This window comes from Embiotoca jacksoni, unplaced genomic scaffold, assembly GCF_022577435.1.
Source record: "Embiotoca jacksoni isolate LCO1_2020_lvr unplaced genomic scaffold, fEmbJac1.0.p SCAF_67, whole genome shotgun sequence".
Classification (NCBI taxonomy): Eukaryota; Metazoa; Chordata; class Actinopteri; family Embiotocidae; genus Embiotoca; species Embiotoca jacksoni.
The window spans coordinates 633,646-650,000 of record NW_027185422.1 but is presented as its reverse complement, the minus strand read 5'-3'; the positions used below and the strand labels follow the sequence as shown (position 1 = coordinate 650,000).

The 16,355-nt window shown below is 43.1% G+C and overlaps 2 protein-coding genes across 2 annotated transcripts in view; one reads left to right on the top strand and one right to left on the bottom strand.

Moving 5' to 3' along the window:
• The window catches only part of crema (cAMP responsive element modulator a), a 9,628-nt gene extending 6,461 nt beyond the window's left edge, over positions 1-3,167 (bottom strand). Inside the window, exons 1-5 of the mRNA XM_069175452.1 lie at positions 3,074-3,167; positions 1,631-1,750; positions 1,431-1,547; positions 471-553; positions 214-362 (exon numbers count right to left, since the gene is read on the bottom strand). Of these exons, the coding sequence (XP_069031553.1) occupies positions 214-362; positions 471-553; positions 1,431-1,547; positions 1,631-1,747 (466 nt within the window). The 5' untranslated portion in view covers positions 1,748-1,750; positions 3,074-3,167. The remainder of the gene's footprint in view (positions 1-213; positions 363-470; positions 554-1,430; positions 1,548-1,630; positions 1,751-3,073) is intronic.
• Positions 3,168-6,972: 3,805 nt separating this feature from the next.
• LOC138214100 (partitioning defective 3 homolog) overlaps positions 6,973-16,355 on the top strand; it is a 199,383-nt gene continuing 190,000 nt past the window's right edge. The window contains 1 exon segment of the mRNA XM_069175470.1: positions 6,973-7,389. Within this exon segment, the coding sequence (XP_069031571.1) occupies positions 7,270-7,389 (120 nt within the window). The 5' untranslated portion in view covers positions 6,973-7,269.

The following is a 16,355-nucleotide window of genomic DNA, read 5'->3' as shown; positions in this document are numbered from 1 at the left end:
CATGTGGACTGACTGTATTTGTCCTCACGTGTTCTGACTGTATTTGTCCTCATGTGTACTGACTGTATTTGTCCTCACGTGGACTGACTGTATTTGTCCTCACGTGTTCTGACTGTATTTGTCCTCATGTGTACTGACTGTATTTGTCCTCATGTGGACTGACTGTATTTGTCCTCACGTGTTCTGACTGTATTTGTCCTCATGTGTACTGACTGTATTGTCCCGAGCTGGTCTGGTAGATGGAGGTCGGTGCCGGTACCGGTACCGGGGGGCTGCCGGCGTCCGCCACCTCATCCTCCGTCTTCTCCTCGTCGATCTGAGGAACTGCCGGCTGATCCGACGAGAGCTCATTCAGAATTTTCCTGCCGGAAAACGGACCTCCGTTGATGATCAGACCATTTGACCCCCCCCTCCCCCCCACACACACACACCACCACCACCACCACCACCACCACTGACGTCCTACTCACCGATACGACGGACGCCTGGACAGAACCTCTCGTCTCTTCTGGGCGTCCGACCCGTCGCCCTCCGGCTCGGCTTCAGCGGCGATCTGGAGGACAACGGGCGGAATTTAATGCCGAGTCATCCACTTTTTTATTTATTTTTACATTTTCCCAACGTTTCTTCGTGTTAAATGTCGTTACTGAGGAGGAAAGACGAGGAATCTGATTTTATATTTCATTTCAACCCTTTAACATCTCCTTGCTGAGTCTTCACACACTTCTACGGACCGGATAATTATTCCTGAATGTGACACCGTCCGTCCTCTGAGAATAATTTCACGGCAGCTTGAATAAATCGTACAGTTGGAATTATCAGAACTAATAAGCGTCGGCCCCCGGTAGTGTGCCATCAGTCGGATGACTCACACCGGTGTGTAATAGTTGTACGGTAACGGACACGAAGGCTGCTGTCGCTCTGTTAGAGGACAACGTGTGCAGCTGAAGGTCAAACAGAGACGTACTATGAGAATGCAGAATACTTATTTCAATAAATAAAAAAATGATTTGTATTAATGAAAAACTTCAGCCAATCAGTCAAACTTGTGGCTGATAAGAAGATCGGCTTTCCTCGTAAAAAAAATAAATAATAATAAAAAAACTTTAAACGAGATGACACTCTGCTGCTACCTGGTAACCATGGTTACACTCTCCATCCCGCAACGCCGTTTTTCTCACGTGCTGAAAAAAATACTGAAAACGTAAAGTTTTACCAGAAAAAAAAACACGTAGTAATTAATAAATGATGAATGGTCTTTGTTGGAGCCCGTCGTCCCGCTCAGACACAACAACGCCTCCTGACCGTGGCGGTCAGACTGATGAGCTTAACGCCGGCCCCCTGCGGCTCTCATCAATCCTATTAACACGGCAGCTAAACGTTTGGCTCACTAACACACCTCCTCTGCCCCCCCCCCCCCCCACTCTCACCTGGACGGTCTGGACCTGAGGTGCCTGTATGACGGAGGTCTGCGGGGCATGGATGACCCCTTGGACCTGCAACGTCTGACCGTCCGACAGCCGGACGACCGTCACGCCGGACGACTCCTGCGGGGAACAAAAAAAAAAATCTAGAAATCAGCAGACGTAGAGAGGAAATGACATCACCGCCTGAACACCTGAGAGTTCACCTGAGTCGTGTCTCCCGCAGGAGACGAGCTGGCTTCGCTCCGGTTCTCCTCACCGTCTTCTGCCGAGTCGTTTAAACTGCTGTCCGGCTGAGACGACACGGAGGAGTCCATGATCATCCACTTGCAGGCAGACGGGCAGAATTAAGTTTTATTATTATTAGAGATCTCAAAAACAAATGATTCTGTTTTCATGTGACATGTTTTTTCCCCCCCAGGGTTCGTTAGAAATGTATAAATCAGGATATTCAGTTCTGGATTAACAAAACCTTTCCTGTTCATAGGTACATATTTAATACCTGCAAAAAAATACATATATATATTTTTAAACAGTTGTTTTTTTAACACTTTAATTTGAAAATATCTTCCTTTAGCAGTAGATTACTTTGATTCGGTTCACGTTTAACTTTTTACTGCAATAAAACGAAGTGAGTGTGTGTGTGTGTGTGTGTGTGTGTGTGTGTGTGTGTGTGTGTGTGAGTGTGTGTGTGTGTGTGTGTGTGTGTGTGAGTGTGTGAGTGTGTGTGTGTGTGTGTGTGTGTGTGTGTGTGTGTGGACCGAGTGGTAAAAAAACATATATATTTGTTTTTAACTTGCAGCGTCAGCTACTGGCTCAAACTAGACGTGATGAACAACAAAGTTTGAAGGCTGAAGAACACAAAAAAAAAAATCTGCCTGGATGTAAACAGACAGAAAGGACGTTTCAGTTCAAATATTTACAGTTTTCACATCAGGGATCAAACATGGTTCTGCACAGACCCTGTTTGGTAAACTTGTAGTTTCCAATATCAAGTTCATTATACAAAAACAGCAACTTAAATGACATTACAGAACAATTAAATCATTATTCAAGAGCTTTTTGCACTCAAAATTCCCAGAACACATATTTTAGAAAATACTGCAAGGTTGTCATAATTGCTTCTAACTGCAATACTTCAAAGATTACTACTTCTTTATTATATGTACTGACAAGTCAATCATGCTGAACAAATGACGCAAAGAATGACCGCATTACTGACTTCCTGTTTCAGTAGCAGAAGGTGAAAATGAAGCTGCATTTCCCAAATATATTTTTTTAATTTGTACAGTCCCATTTTATTAACACAATTTATAAATCAATAAATTGTATTTCTATAGAGAATTTGGAACAACAATTGCATTTTTTTTAAATGTTTTATTTCACGTGAAAAGAGTTATAATATTTTATTTTGAAGAGGCTTATTTTCACTCAACTTCCGTTATTGCGTCTGACTTGACGCAGCTGTTTAAACTTACAGAAGAGAGGAACTGCTGACGAGCTGAGCGCACTGAGGACATGTTTCACTCCATGTTGGGTCGCAAAGTGTTAAAGAAAAGTTTCGCCCCGAAGATGGACTTGCACGTTTTCCTTCGACTCTGCGCGACTTGCGCAAAACCTAAAATGTGTCGAGCTTTGCAGCGACTTACCGAAGTTTTTACGTAGTCTGACTCGTCACTAGTGACAGTATGGGTGGACGGCCTGCGCCTTCGCTCACGTAGTTTCCACGTCAGCGCTGATGATGCTGTGCCGAAAATGTCGACCGACGAGTCGGTTTAGCGTCGAAGAGTGTGAAGGTGGAGCGAGAGGACTCACTCCCTGCCCACTTCCGGGTTCGTAAAAGGCGAACGATCCTCGTCTGAGCATTTTGAGTCAGTCGGAGTTGTTTTGGTAAATACCACAAAACACTGCAGTATGTGGGATTTTATTGATTATTTAAAGCTCTGAGGATCTTTTTGTCCTTCTACCTTCGTTGTTTACACGCAGCTGCCCGAAATGAAGTTAGATTCAACAGCTATGTAGTCGATTAATATGTAAATATAACGTATTTTCAAATGTACCATAATGGGAGAAACGAAAGCTCTTAATATTCAATATAAGGCAACCTTAAATTATGTTTTATGCCATAAAAAAATGTAAAGTATTTTATTGCGAGACTAATTCCTGACTCAAATTTAAACGATGAGACTCAAAGTTTGTAATTATGATGATAAATGATACTAAACGAGCATTTTACAGTGTTACCAGCAGAGTACAGTATCTTTCCAGAGCAGAGTAACGTTTCCATCTAGTGGCTGAAAGAGGTTATGGCACTTTAATGTATCAGGAGGAATTTATCCCATAATTCAGGCATTTATTACATTTAATTTCAGTTTAATATGAACAACAATCAAACCGTTCTGGGACTTTAGTTCAGGAAGATGCTTGATAGACAACACAGCAGGACTTTTAAATGTCTCTGTAGGTGACAAACACATCTGTCAATAAACTCTGTAATTTTTAGGCCCTTTGAAAAATCTGTCAAGGAATTTAATTTAGTTTTTCCTCCACCATGACAAGAAAAAAATACATGTTTGAGCGAAAGTTTCCTGTGTTCAAAGAGGTTCCAAAATAAGCCTTGATAAGTTTGTTTCATCCTTTTTACCGGGAAATGACAAGTAAAACTTCCAAGAATAAGTAATGACCTCACAGTTTAAGGATTAAAAATGAAAGGATATGACACACTTACAAAACAGATCCACGGTGGTGACTATTTCGGATTATAGAACAAAAAGGAAACCTTAATTCACGGGACTGCATTACAAACTTTTATACTCTCAATAGTTTTTCTGGTCAAATCTATTTTAAATATAAATATTTTATTGTGCCGTGCATGCGTGTACTGTAGAATCTGCTCCTTGCTGAATTCCTTCATTTAGATGTGACTGTCTGACCTCGGAGCCGCCATCTGTCCCTCTACGTGCCGGGAGAGGTCGTACTGTTCAAACACTGCTCCCGCTGTTATCAAAGAGCACCGGGCTCCTCTTAATCTCTGACAGAGCGGGGGGGGAAAACACTTCATTGAAAAAACAAACAGAAACAAAAGAACTGAATTACATGTGTCCACAAGCAAATAATAACATTCAACATCTGTTTCGAAGGCAAATATGTTCTTCCAATAACATTCTCTCCTTTTATTTTGAAAAATGGAAATTATGGATTTATTTCATCCTTTTTGAATATTCTGTGTCATATTCCTTTTTGTTCCTAGTTCCTATTTTTTTTTATTATTGTACAACTGAAGTGATTAAATTTCCTTATTGAGAAACTTTGCTGTCCATTGTTTTGTAAAATATATTTCTTCCAATATTTCTTTGCTCCTTCCTCCTACCTCCTCCTCTTCCTCAGCCTGTCCTGCAGTGGGAGGACGGTGCCTCCAGATGGCCGGGTCCCAGCAGCAGCAGAAGGTGTGTGTGTGTGGGGGGGGGGACCCTCGGGTGACAGCAGGGGGCCGCACACGACCGGGACCAGACGGCTCTTTAGCACAAAATTAGCCCGAGATGAGCGGTCAGCGCGGCTACATGCTGGTAATTCCATCAAAGAGCCATTTGGGCGTCTGCTGTGGCCTTTTGCAGCTTAACTGACATCATTTGTGAAATTTCACAGCCCTGTGAGGAAAGTCAAAGTTAGAATATTGATCACAGGTTGCAGCTGATATCACCCTTTTTTTTTTTTCTATTGTTTTTGCCAACAGAAAAGCACAAAGCACGAGATATACGAGGCTGCAGATTAAAACGTCTGAGGACATGATGAGCGGCTGTAAACTGGTGTCTTCCAGAGTTTCTGTCTCAAAAAGCTGAAGTGTTTGTTCAAGTCTTCGTCCCGAAACACATCTGAACTGCACGTTTTAAACGTCGCTGCTGATTTATTTCTATTTAATTTGCTTCACTGCACTGTGGAAAAGCTTTCTGCCTCATTTACAGTATCAGTGTTCAAAAAGTAAAGAAGATATATTCAGGGAAAGTAAATAAATAAAGACAACACATAATAGATGTTAGAACCTGTATGCACCATGATTGTGTTGTTTATGTATATTAAAAATACTTTATGAGAAATTGATCATAACTGCACCACAAGAGGTCACCACTAATTCAAATATGAGGCTCTGTCAAACACAGATGTCCCAGCTGTCAGGTGGATATTTATATTTACGTATATTTATAAATATTACATGTTAGTAACTGAGCTTCAAGTTTCCTCTTCTATAAAACCGCTGCTGCAGAGTTTAAGGACAACTTTCCTCTCTGTGTTTTTAGTCTGTATCCTGATATAACATCTGAACTCCCTTCACTGACGTTCAGCTTCTTTATCGTTTAGATCTTTTGCGTTTATGTGAATATAATGCAGCTTCTTTAAATTTTACAAAGTTGGGTCGTTTGTTGGAAACACAAAAAATAGATTACACGAGCATGTTAATAATGTAGAATAAGATGTACGTGGTTCGTCCTGAGGTTTTTATTTTTTACTGTTGCATTGAACATTATTCCCATTTTTCATTTAAACATTTCAATTTTACTTTCATGTTGTATTTATTATAACTTTATTAACAGCTGAAGTCGCTACCTGTTCAATTTTAACCATGAAACGTTTTTAGTTTTTTTTAATATAATTATTATTATTTTTTAAGGTTGTTTTTTTATGTTGTTTTATTTGTTTAAGGTTTGAATTGTTTCTTTTGTTTGAAGTTGTTTTTATTCATTTTTTTGTTGATGTTTTGTGTTCAGTTTTGGGGGATAATTGTGCGTGTGTTGGTGTGTTTGATTAATTGAACATTTTGTTTTAACGGATGTTTTGTTCTCACGAGGATTCAATTCATTTAAACTCAAACAGGCAGAATATCGTTTTCAATGCAGCATTCACACTTAAAATAAAGATTCAAACAACTCGGATTAAATATGTCATTGATCAGCAGAACGACTTCTGGAGGAAGCACATGTTAATACTTCTATCACTGCACTTGTGAAGGTTTTAATTACTCATTAACTGGATTCAAACAAACAGACCTAATCTAATCTGTCTAATCCTAATTCTACTTTTAAAACCAAACTCATGTCTTTGGAGGATATTTCACAACTTTCTGTTCTTGTTTGAGCAGAATTATAAACTTCACTATGTTTCTGTCATCTGATTGATTTTCTATCAGTGTATTGATTTATCTATTTTGACGTCATCCTCCGCTCCTCTGCGCGCCAAACATTCCTCAAAGTGACCACAGCGCGGGGACAGACTGCAAACCGTGTGTCCCTGCTCCATAGATGCATTCAGGTACGGCTCAGAAACTCCAGAACTCCCACATGCTTTCATTACTAGCGAGATAAGGGAGATAATTGAGCCTAACAGAAGTTGTTTTAAAGCTATCTGCTAGATTTAGTAAGAAAAAGTATTTGATGCTGCAGAAACTGACGTCTCAAAGTGGAGCAGTTTTTTTATTTGAGGATGGTGATTCCGAGACTTCCAGGTGCACGTGAACGCATCACATGACCGAGCATTAGCTCAGCAGAGAGCGAGAGAGGGAGAGAGAGAGAGAGAGAGAGAGAGGGAAGGAAGGAAGGAAGGAAGGAAGGAGGGAGAGAAGCTAAACAGGTGGTCTGAAAACACGCAGGAAACAATGTCGTCCGGCGGGGAGACACGGAAAGACCTCCGGTCCTCGTGTCTGTGAGGGACCACCGGGACCAGCTCGGAGACAAACCAACAAACTAAACCCATGTTCTTCTTCTGTTTTCACTCGGATTCCCCCTCCTCCTCCTCCTCTTCCTCCTCTTCTCGGTTCTGCTCCGAATCTGGGGAGGACCACGGACACTAGACCATGAAAGTGACGGTGTGTTTCGGACGGACCCGGGTGGTGGTGCCGTGCGGGGATGGGAATATTAAAGTGCACACACTCATCCAGCAGGCTGTCATGAGGTACAAGAAGGCTATCGCGAAGGTGAGTGGCGGCTACTTTGTTTTCTTGCGGCTTTTGTTTTCCTGGAAACAATGTTGCTCCGTGCTGCTGCTGGGGGGGAGGTGGGGGGGGGGGGCGCAGGCGCACTCAATATGGCGCAAACTTCCCACAGAAATAAAAGAGGGAAAGAGGGAGCTCGTTTTTCTGCGCTCTTTACCGCTGGTTACCCAGTCCGGGCTCCTCCGGTGAGACGCACACATGCGCACTCACCGTGCGTCGCTGCTTTCAAAGAAAGGCGCAGCGCCATTGTGGCTCTTGTGTTTGCAAAGACCCACAAAACTTCCTCAGGGACTCGGACTGCGGTTCACAACAAAGTAGTCCGCGGTTGTTGTTGTTGTTGTTTTTTTGCTGCAACCCTGAAGCGTAAAAACAAAAGAAAGAGTTTCCAGAAAGGCCGTTTGTGCAGCAGCGCGCTGAAGAGGACTCCCAGTTGGAAGTCCGCTTCATGACTCTGGAAGTTGCCAGCAGAGATTAGCCGACTAGCAGAGTTAGCCAGCAGGCTGCACACAGGAGGACTGAGGCGTCCGAGCAGCTCAGCAGCAGCTCAGCAGCAGCTCAGTCTGAACTCTGTTGGAAGAAAAACTTCACAAAATCCTCTCTTTCTAGTTGGGGTTTGTTTTTTACTTTGAATGAGGCTGGAAGTTCAGCTGGAATATGAACGTGAAGGACACGAGTTCAGGTTGATCAGCAGGGTGAAAGATGCAGGAGGCAGAACAGGCTTTATTTCATCATTCAAGTGAGATTAGATGCAGAATAATAGAAGGAGCTGCTTGCATGGCTGTCTGGGGGGGTTGAGGTCAGGGAGGGAAGACGGCAGAGCTGCAGCTGACTGGTGGAGGGGAGGCATTAGACCTGACACTAAATCCTGGGAGATGAAAGTGAACAGAAAGAAAAACTTGTAGCAGAGATATGGCGGCGGCTGCAGATAACCTCTGGACCTGCTCAGTGTGCTCACTTCTCCGGTCAGGTCAGAAAAGGTGAGACTGGAGGTCAGAAATATCGTCTCCTGCTGCAGAGATTCATTTACTCTGAACTTATACCGCAAAGACCCACAAAACTTCCTCAGAAATTGAGATTTATTTGAACTTTGGCTTGGACTAATTCCCGTACTTGGACCTTGAGAAAATCCTTCATGGTACAGTTTTACATCAATTTATGGCCATAATTACATGACTTCTGGATTTATTAGAACCAGTTCAGGGTTTGGACCGAACCATTTTTTTTTTGGCATGTGCAGCACTTAATAATGTAAAATTGCAGTTAAATTGGTTTGCTGGTCGATTATCAGGGTTTGGACTCGGATTGATTTGGTTTGTCTTCATTGGAAAGTACAGCAGTCGTTAAGCAGCGACTCGGGTTTCATGACTTATTCATGCTTTTGCTTTCCATGTGCTTCCTCCGAGCCGGTCTCTCTTTCTGCTGTAAAGTCGTACAGTATCGTCCTCTGCGTTGAATAATTCAGTGTGAGCAGACAGAGGAGTCGTTCTCGAGAGGCGGGTTTGAAGAGTTGCTCGTAGAAAAGACACCAACTCTTCTTTCACTTCATGCAAAATTTGGCTTTTTATTATTCTGGTCTTGAAAAAGGGAGAAAAAAGAAGACTTGTGCAGCTTTGAGAGGAAAGTCGAGTCGTGTCCATCTTTTCAAATAGTTTCATTACATGCAACGTTTTTATTGTTGTTGGTTTTGCAATGACGGTGATTCATTTTTATAACAGCACGTGTTCATGTTCAGTAAATCAATAGATTTACTTTAAAATAGATCGTTCGATGCTTTGTAAAAAAGATGTCATACTTTTTTTGTATTTGGGTTTGTTGGGGAGGTTCTGTGGTTTCTGGTGGTATCGGTCGGGGGGGGGGGGCGGGGGGGCTGACAAAAAACTGCATTTACACATCTTTTCGGACTGTTATTATGACAACACTTCATAAAAAAAATACTCTTTCTGACATAGAAATAGTAATTATCAAACAAAACAAAGCTTCCGAAGGCTTCGGTGCCGCCTCTGTTATGATGGGACGACAACATGTTGGACACTGGAAGCAGTTGTTATCTGAAGCAGCAGCTTAAACATGCTGATCAGACGAATTAACTCAAATCATTACAAATAACAGCACTCTGCTTTTATTGAAAATCATGTATTGACATTAACTTGTGCAGAAAATGTGTCCCATAGATAGATAGATGGCATATTTCATGTCTTTAGAATTCAATTATGAAACTTGATAGAAATGATATCCAGGTAGATATGAGTAGCACTGGTTAAATATTGTGACACTTTTAAAACAAATACTTTGATCAGTAATTATGTAATTTTAAGACTGAGATAGTTTGATGATCAAAAATGGACAAATGAGCTCAGAGAATTACATCGTTTACTTCTAACACAATTTTAAAGAACTGGAAAAGAAAATCCTTCGAGTTAGATTTCCACGAAGGTGTGGGAGGTAAACTTTTTGTGGTTGAAGTCTTTCTTTCTTAGTTTTTAGCATCGGACTAGAAGCAGTGACGACTGCAGCGTCGGTGTGTTGGAGGCTCTCGTCACTCTGAAGCAGCGGCCGGTTGTCTACGACGTCGCTGCTGAAGGAACGAGGTCTGAATGATGAAGTCCTCGACAACCAAACACGCGTCCTCTAAATACAGCGCCCTCGTCTTTTCATTATCTTTACATCTCCGTTTATTGCTCCGGTCACACCCAGCTCTTTGGAGTATTTCCACGTCTCTCCCACGGTTCCAGGAAGTCTTTTTTTGGGTGCAGATGTTGTAATAAAGATCACAGCTTTTTGTTTTTTTGGGTCTGCCTGCCTTAATAAGAGGACCAAATTTAATCTGTGTTTTCTCCAGCTTCTGTGTTTGTGTGGACCTTCTTCTTCTGACTTCCCCTGTCATTAGAGAGGAATGCTTCCGGCACAGAAGAAGAAGAAACGGTCCACTTCATGAGGCCGTTGGATTAGAAAGACGAGGACACCGGGATGAGTGTTCGGACTTTCTTTCCGCTCTCGTGCAGTAAAACGGTGTCAGATTATCGTCCTCGTCTCTTTTCCCCTCCGCAGATCTCGGGGCAGATTGTCACTGATGTTCCTCCGTTGAACTGCGAGTGTTGCGAGAGCTTAAAATGACACCGTGGACTGGAAAACTGTCTGGTGGTTTAATGCTCCAAACCCTCGAGTGACGTGAGCGCTTGGCTCTTTTTTTGAACTTTTCCTAACTCTCCGAAGCCTCCTGTGGAGGATCAGGTGTCCGGATCGTCACGTCCACACCAGCACAGTTTTATTTGGACCGTTTCCTCCGGAGGAGTCTGTTGTTGCAGCGTTGACCGTTTAACGTGCCTGTGAGCGGTTACAGACGGCAGCAGCAGGTTTCTGACGTTTAGTCGGCGTTGGATACGTGTTTTAAAATGAGGGCTGCGTTGGTTTCATTTCCTTCAGCTGCTACATACCGTTAAAAAGGTTATTGGTAAAAATGCCGATCTCAAGTCTGCAGATTTCTACCAACAGTCTGTGACCAAGTGTCAAACTCGACGCGTTGACCGATTACTCTCCGAAGATAACCGGCCTCGACCTGGATTAAAACTCAGGAAATCATCAAATCTGAGCAGCGCCGCCGTCGACCGACTCCAATCTGTCAATCTGTTTTTAATCTTTTCCCGATTGTCATTTCTCTGAGCTCAAGATATTACACAATTCATGACACAATTCATTACACAAATGACTGTTTTTAATTAGTGGCGCAGCCTTTGATGGCGGACGGGTGCCTGGAGATGCTGCGTGAAAGTTAACTGACGCCGTTCTGGTCGTACTCGAGCACATTTCAAATGTTCACCACATCTTCAAAGGAAAAAAAAGCTCCAGCAGCTATTGAAGAGCCGGTTCAGTTCAAACAGAGCGCATGAAACGGCACATTAAAGGCAGCCGACGGGGGTTTGGGTGACGGATGGTGTCACAGAGAGCGTTCCCACATGGGAGGACACCATGTTCACGCTGGGTTTGTTGGTCTGAGACCTCACCTGTTGGATTGTGTTCTGTTGTGGTTTCCACCGTTGAGTTCACCACAATCACCAAACAACCGGCGCCCGCTTCCACGTATCTGTTGGGAATCGGGAACATCGCTCGCTTCACTCCGCCAGACTGTGTTTACAGTCTGGAAACTCTGTTCGAGGGCGGACCAATCAGCAACCAGTGGGAGTGGCTAAATGTCGATGACGTGGTGGAGTTTCGGAACACAACCGTATACTGTATATAAAGAGTTCGTAGCTTCAGGTCTGTAAAATGGTTCTGATCCAGAAGTGTCTTCAGCTGCAATACCAGCGAGTGCCACTAGAGGTCGGCTCCAAAAAGCCTCCGGCTCCATAGACTCCCATTCAACTTCTCTCATCAAATCCAAAGTGAATAAAATGTGTCCATCAGTTATCTCGGTGTTGTTAGCTAAAGTCATATCAGGCGTTCGCAACAGGGAAATAAAAAGAGGTAAAAAAAACTAAAAAAAAACTACCTTTTGGGAAGATTCAGTCTTTGCTGAAACAATCAATCATTGTTTCCCCTCCGGTTTTCTTGTTAACAATGAAAGAACAGTGTTAATGATGTTATCATGAGGGGATTTCCATGGTACTTATTGAGTTCCACACTATCTTCACATGTAGACAGAAGGCAGTTACAATATTTTGCACGAGGCATGTTCATACCGAGCTCTGTATTCCCACTCAGGAATGTCTACTCATTCTTCCACCCAGTTAGCACAACGCCATCCGATTCAGATGCCACTGAGTGACGTCAGTGAACCTCAACTCGAGGTAAACTTTGGTGTTTTGAGTGACAACATTAGGACCAAAATTTTGAACTGATTTTATTATTTTTTTTAGTCGTTTCCTTTGGATTTGCAGCTACAGAAACCTCGAGGCGAGGTCGCGCCGTCGGAGTCGGTCGCAGTCGGTCGCAGTCGATCTACCTCGCGTCAGGTCGTAAGCACAAGTCATTTTACAGTTGGTCTGTACCAGCCAGGGTTTCCTGCTTCCAGAAACGAGCACAGTGCAGGATTAAAAGCTTCACTGATGATCCCCGGGCCGCTGACTTTGCCCTTGACCAAACTACTGTGAAAAATGTCCTAAAACATGACCTGGCGCAGCATTTCATTTCCTAAAGCAGTCTGGGGGAAAGTGGTGCTGGTGGGGGGTGGGGGGGGGAGGGGGAGGAGGGGGATAATTAGCCATGTGAGGCTTCCTGTGTGACAGAAGGGTTGTGACACTTCATATGAAAACTAAGAACTTAAGCAGTTAATAATAATAATAATGAACTTCATTTGTTGCGTTAAGCTTTGAGCAACAGGAAAGATGATGAGCCAGCAACTGTAAATCTTCTTTGTTTTCTTCACGACACGAGAAATTCTGCACCCTCCGAGCGACTCGGCGACGCTCACATTACCTCCTTTCCCACTCGCCCTCTTTTGCTGTGCTTTTCAGTTTTGGATGACATATTATTTTTTTTTCCCGCATGAAACTCAAGAGTTCTGCTTCAGTGTGAGAAATGTACACGAGAGCTGTCGTCCTTATCAGCGTTCGACATCGTGATGTTGATGTGATAATAATATATATTTTTTTATTCCATTTGCCGGCGGGGGTTTTCCCAGAGGAGAAGACATGACACGGAGTTATTAACGGAGCAGAGCGACCCCAAAGAAAGATGGATAGAAAGATAGAGAGCGAGAGATGTGACGTGGGAGGTTGCAAAAAGCTGAGTGCAGCGTTCTCGGACGGACGCTGGGAATCGTGCTGCTCTCCTCTTGAAGTTCATTTACATTTCTGAAGATGAGCTGGCGCTCTTATTCACAGCTGTTTACAGAAGCAGTTGACTGTAAAGAAATTCCTTAACTTGTCAATAATGCACGAAAGCTGCGTTAAGAAGGAGAAGCTGTAAAACATCAGCAGTCTGACAGAAGACTAAAACAACATTCCTGCAAGTTCAGACCGCCAGAAACCTTTTTTTTTTTTTTTTTTTTTTATCAAAGTGTTCAAATTGGAAAACAGAGTTTCATTCGTACGCATGCTTTGACTTTGATACCGGTGATTTTTATAAACACCAATTTTAAGACAAAGAAAATGACACATTACAGAAGTACTCTTTAGATTTCATGCAGTTTAGAGGGGGAGAGTGTAACCCAATAAACAAACGTCCCTTGAACGCCTCACATGCAAGTTATCGCTGCACGCTGCAATTTCCCGATGTTCCCTAAATGCCTCACATGCTCTCAGTAGATATCTGAAAAATGAGTTTGTATCTACGCCTGAGTAAAGCCTACGTATGTTACCGTCACTGACATGATGACATTTACTCATAAACGTAGCAACCGTTAATTTAAAAACATCGTTGAAGACGCAGCGTAGGCGTTAAAATCTGGTACGGAATAACGAGCCGTTTTTTTCCCCGATGCCAGATACCACCGACCAAATTTGGATGCAGCAATAAAAGCCTCAAAAGTTCAGCACCCAGATCTACTCGTAAGAGTTTAGAGACGGTCGGCGTTTTTCTAACAAACTGTTTGGAAAAGGACGTCTGTTTATGTCTTTGGACTCATGGAACATAAACTCTGGTTGTTGTCGTCATGGAAACCTTGAGAGGTGGGAAGATATCGTTTCTGGGTTCCTCCATCTGACAGAACGGACATATTTGACATGTTTCAGGACAAACATTTGAAGGTCGGCTGTGAAGAGGCTTTATGCAGTTTTCAGAAGAAGCAGTTTAAATTGGGGAAAACAAAACGGTTGATTTGAGACTTGATGAGCTCTTCTTTAAGGTAGAAATGTGCTTCGTGTGCGTTTCAGGAGGTCGAACGACGTCCAAAAAAAGATCGTCGACCGTCGCTGTTCCAGCATTAGAGTTAGCGGCTGGAGGTGTGATTGCATCCAAATGAATAATTAGAGAATCAGAGCAGTTTCAGAGAGCAGCTGTGCGGACGTGAGAATGTCTGTTTGAATTCTTCACTGATCTATTTATCTCTTTTTCTGCGTACGAGGAGCGACTGTCCGAAAATGTGCGTTATAATCCTTGTCCAAACTAGACAAGGATTATGGCATCGGGCTCCTCTGTGACGTCGAGTTCTTGCGTCCGCAAACTCCTGCAAAGATTCAAAATGACTAAAACGGCGTTTAAACGCTGAAAACCCAGAATATTGATGGATTAGGCCTCTACGTCGGACAACCTCGGTTTCCTGCGCAGAACGCTGAAACAACAAATAGGCGTATATAAGTACGTGAATAGACGCTGGAACATGTCGGATAATCCCCAAACTTTCCACACGGATGCTTTCGTCTGTGATCCCGTCGTTGGGAAAAGGAGCGCGAGAGACAAAACCTGGAAGCTTTTCTTTTTAACGTGACGTCTCGTGAAGTGAACTCTCGACCTCGCCGGTGAGGATTCAGTTAACGAGCGCTCGGATCATCAGACTTAACGACACGGAGAGCATCGAGTTTACAGATCGCCGTGCCAACAGATTACTTTGGACGTCTGGCACGTGTCCAGTCAGCTCAGCATCAGAACCCCAAAAACATGTAGACCGAAGTGGACTACGTATGCCCCCCCCACCCACCCACCACCACCACCACCACCCACCCCTCCGACTGACGAAGTAGGCCAGGCACAGACTGACGGAGGCGGCGGCCTATTTTCTGCTGATTGATGCTTTCAAAAAATGATCAGCAGCACTCGAAGCATCACGCTGCTGTTTTTCAGGTCAAGTCTTCAGCTGGAGACTTTTCTTCCATAAACAGAGGAAGAATGTAAACTTGCTCCGGGAGGACGGATCAGGAAGCTTATCAAAATAAAAAAGAAGTTTTGATATCTGCTCTGCTCTTTTATTTTTTGTATTTTTTTTTTGGTCCATCTTTGTCGAGCAGCTGGACGGTTTATTTATGAGATTTTTAGCCTTCACAGAAGTGTGTGTGTGTGTGTGTGTGTGTGTGTGTGTGTGTGTGTGTGTGTGTGTTTTCGGGAGAATACGGTCGTTGTACGAGCCGACCACAAGCGTGAGTTAAAGATGACGTCGTCCAAAGAGCATTTTCAAAGTCGAGCTGCAACATTTTGCACATAAAGATATTCAGTGTTCATATTTTTAAAACATCTGGAGCTAAATGAAAAGCCCCGCCTCCATGTTGCTGCAGTTCTCAGCGTTTTGAGTGACTGCTTCCAGAACAGTGTTGCAGCTTGTGTGGAGAACACTGCCTCGTATTCACCTTTGTGCTTTTTTTTCTCAAACCCTGTTCACTCATGTTGAATTCACGCTGGAGTTTTTTATTTTTTTTTTTCGGTTTGAGCCTCAGTAACACTTAAACACTCTCAACTGATAGTTATGCTAAGCTGGCCGAGCGTAACTGGGTAGTCATCAACTTTCTCTAATAACAAACCTGGAGGTTACGAAGCTCAGACGTCGTCTCCGACAGCAGAAAGGAACAAAGTTCTCTTTGGATGTTTCTGGCCGGTTTTATAACAGCAGCACAAGTTTAGAAAAATATTTGACCTGTTTGAGATTATTGTTCGTGTAAAAGGTCACTTTTATCTGGGAATGCTGTCCTCACATCCTTTGCTTAATTACAGGGCCAGAATTTGAAGATTTTTTTTTACCATTTCCTTGTGGATTATTTAGTTTTTTGATAAATGGTTCGGTCTACAAAATGCCAGAAAATAGTGGTGACTTCTTTCAGTTCAGCTCTCCATAAATAAATGTATTTAATACTGTTGAGGTGAAATGGACCTCGTGAGCTCGTGGTTACAACACGGGAAGTCCTGCGCGCCGTATGCTCGGCGTTCAAGTGGTTCAGTCGTAAAAAGACTGTTGCTAGGCAACGTGGACGGCGTCTCGAAGCCGCAGAGGCTAACAGTTTATCGAGCTAACAGGAAATACAAAGACACAGAGGGGAAAGATGAGGCTGTTGGGAAGATCGACGACCTCTGACCTTTTCTGTAAA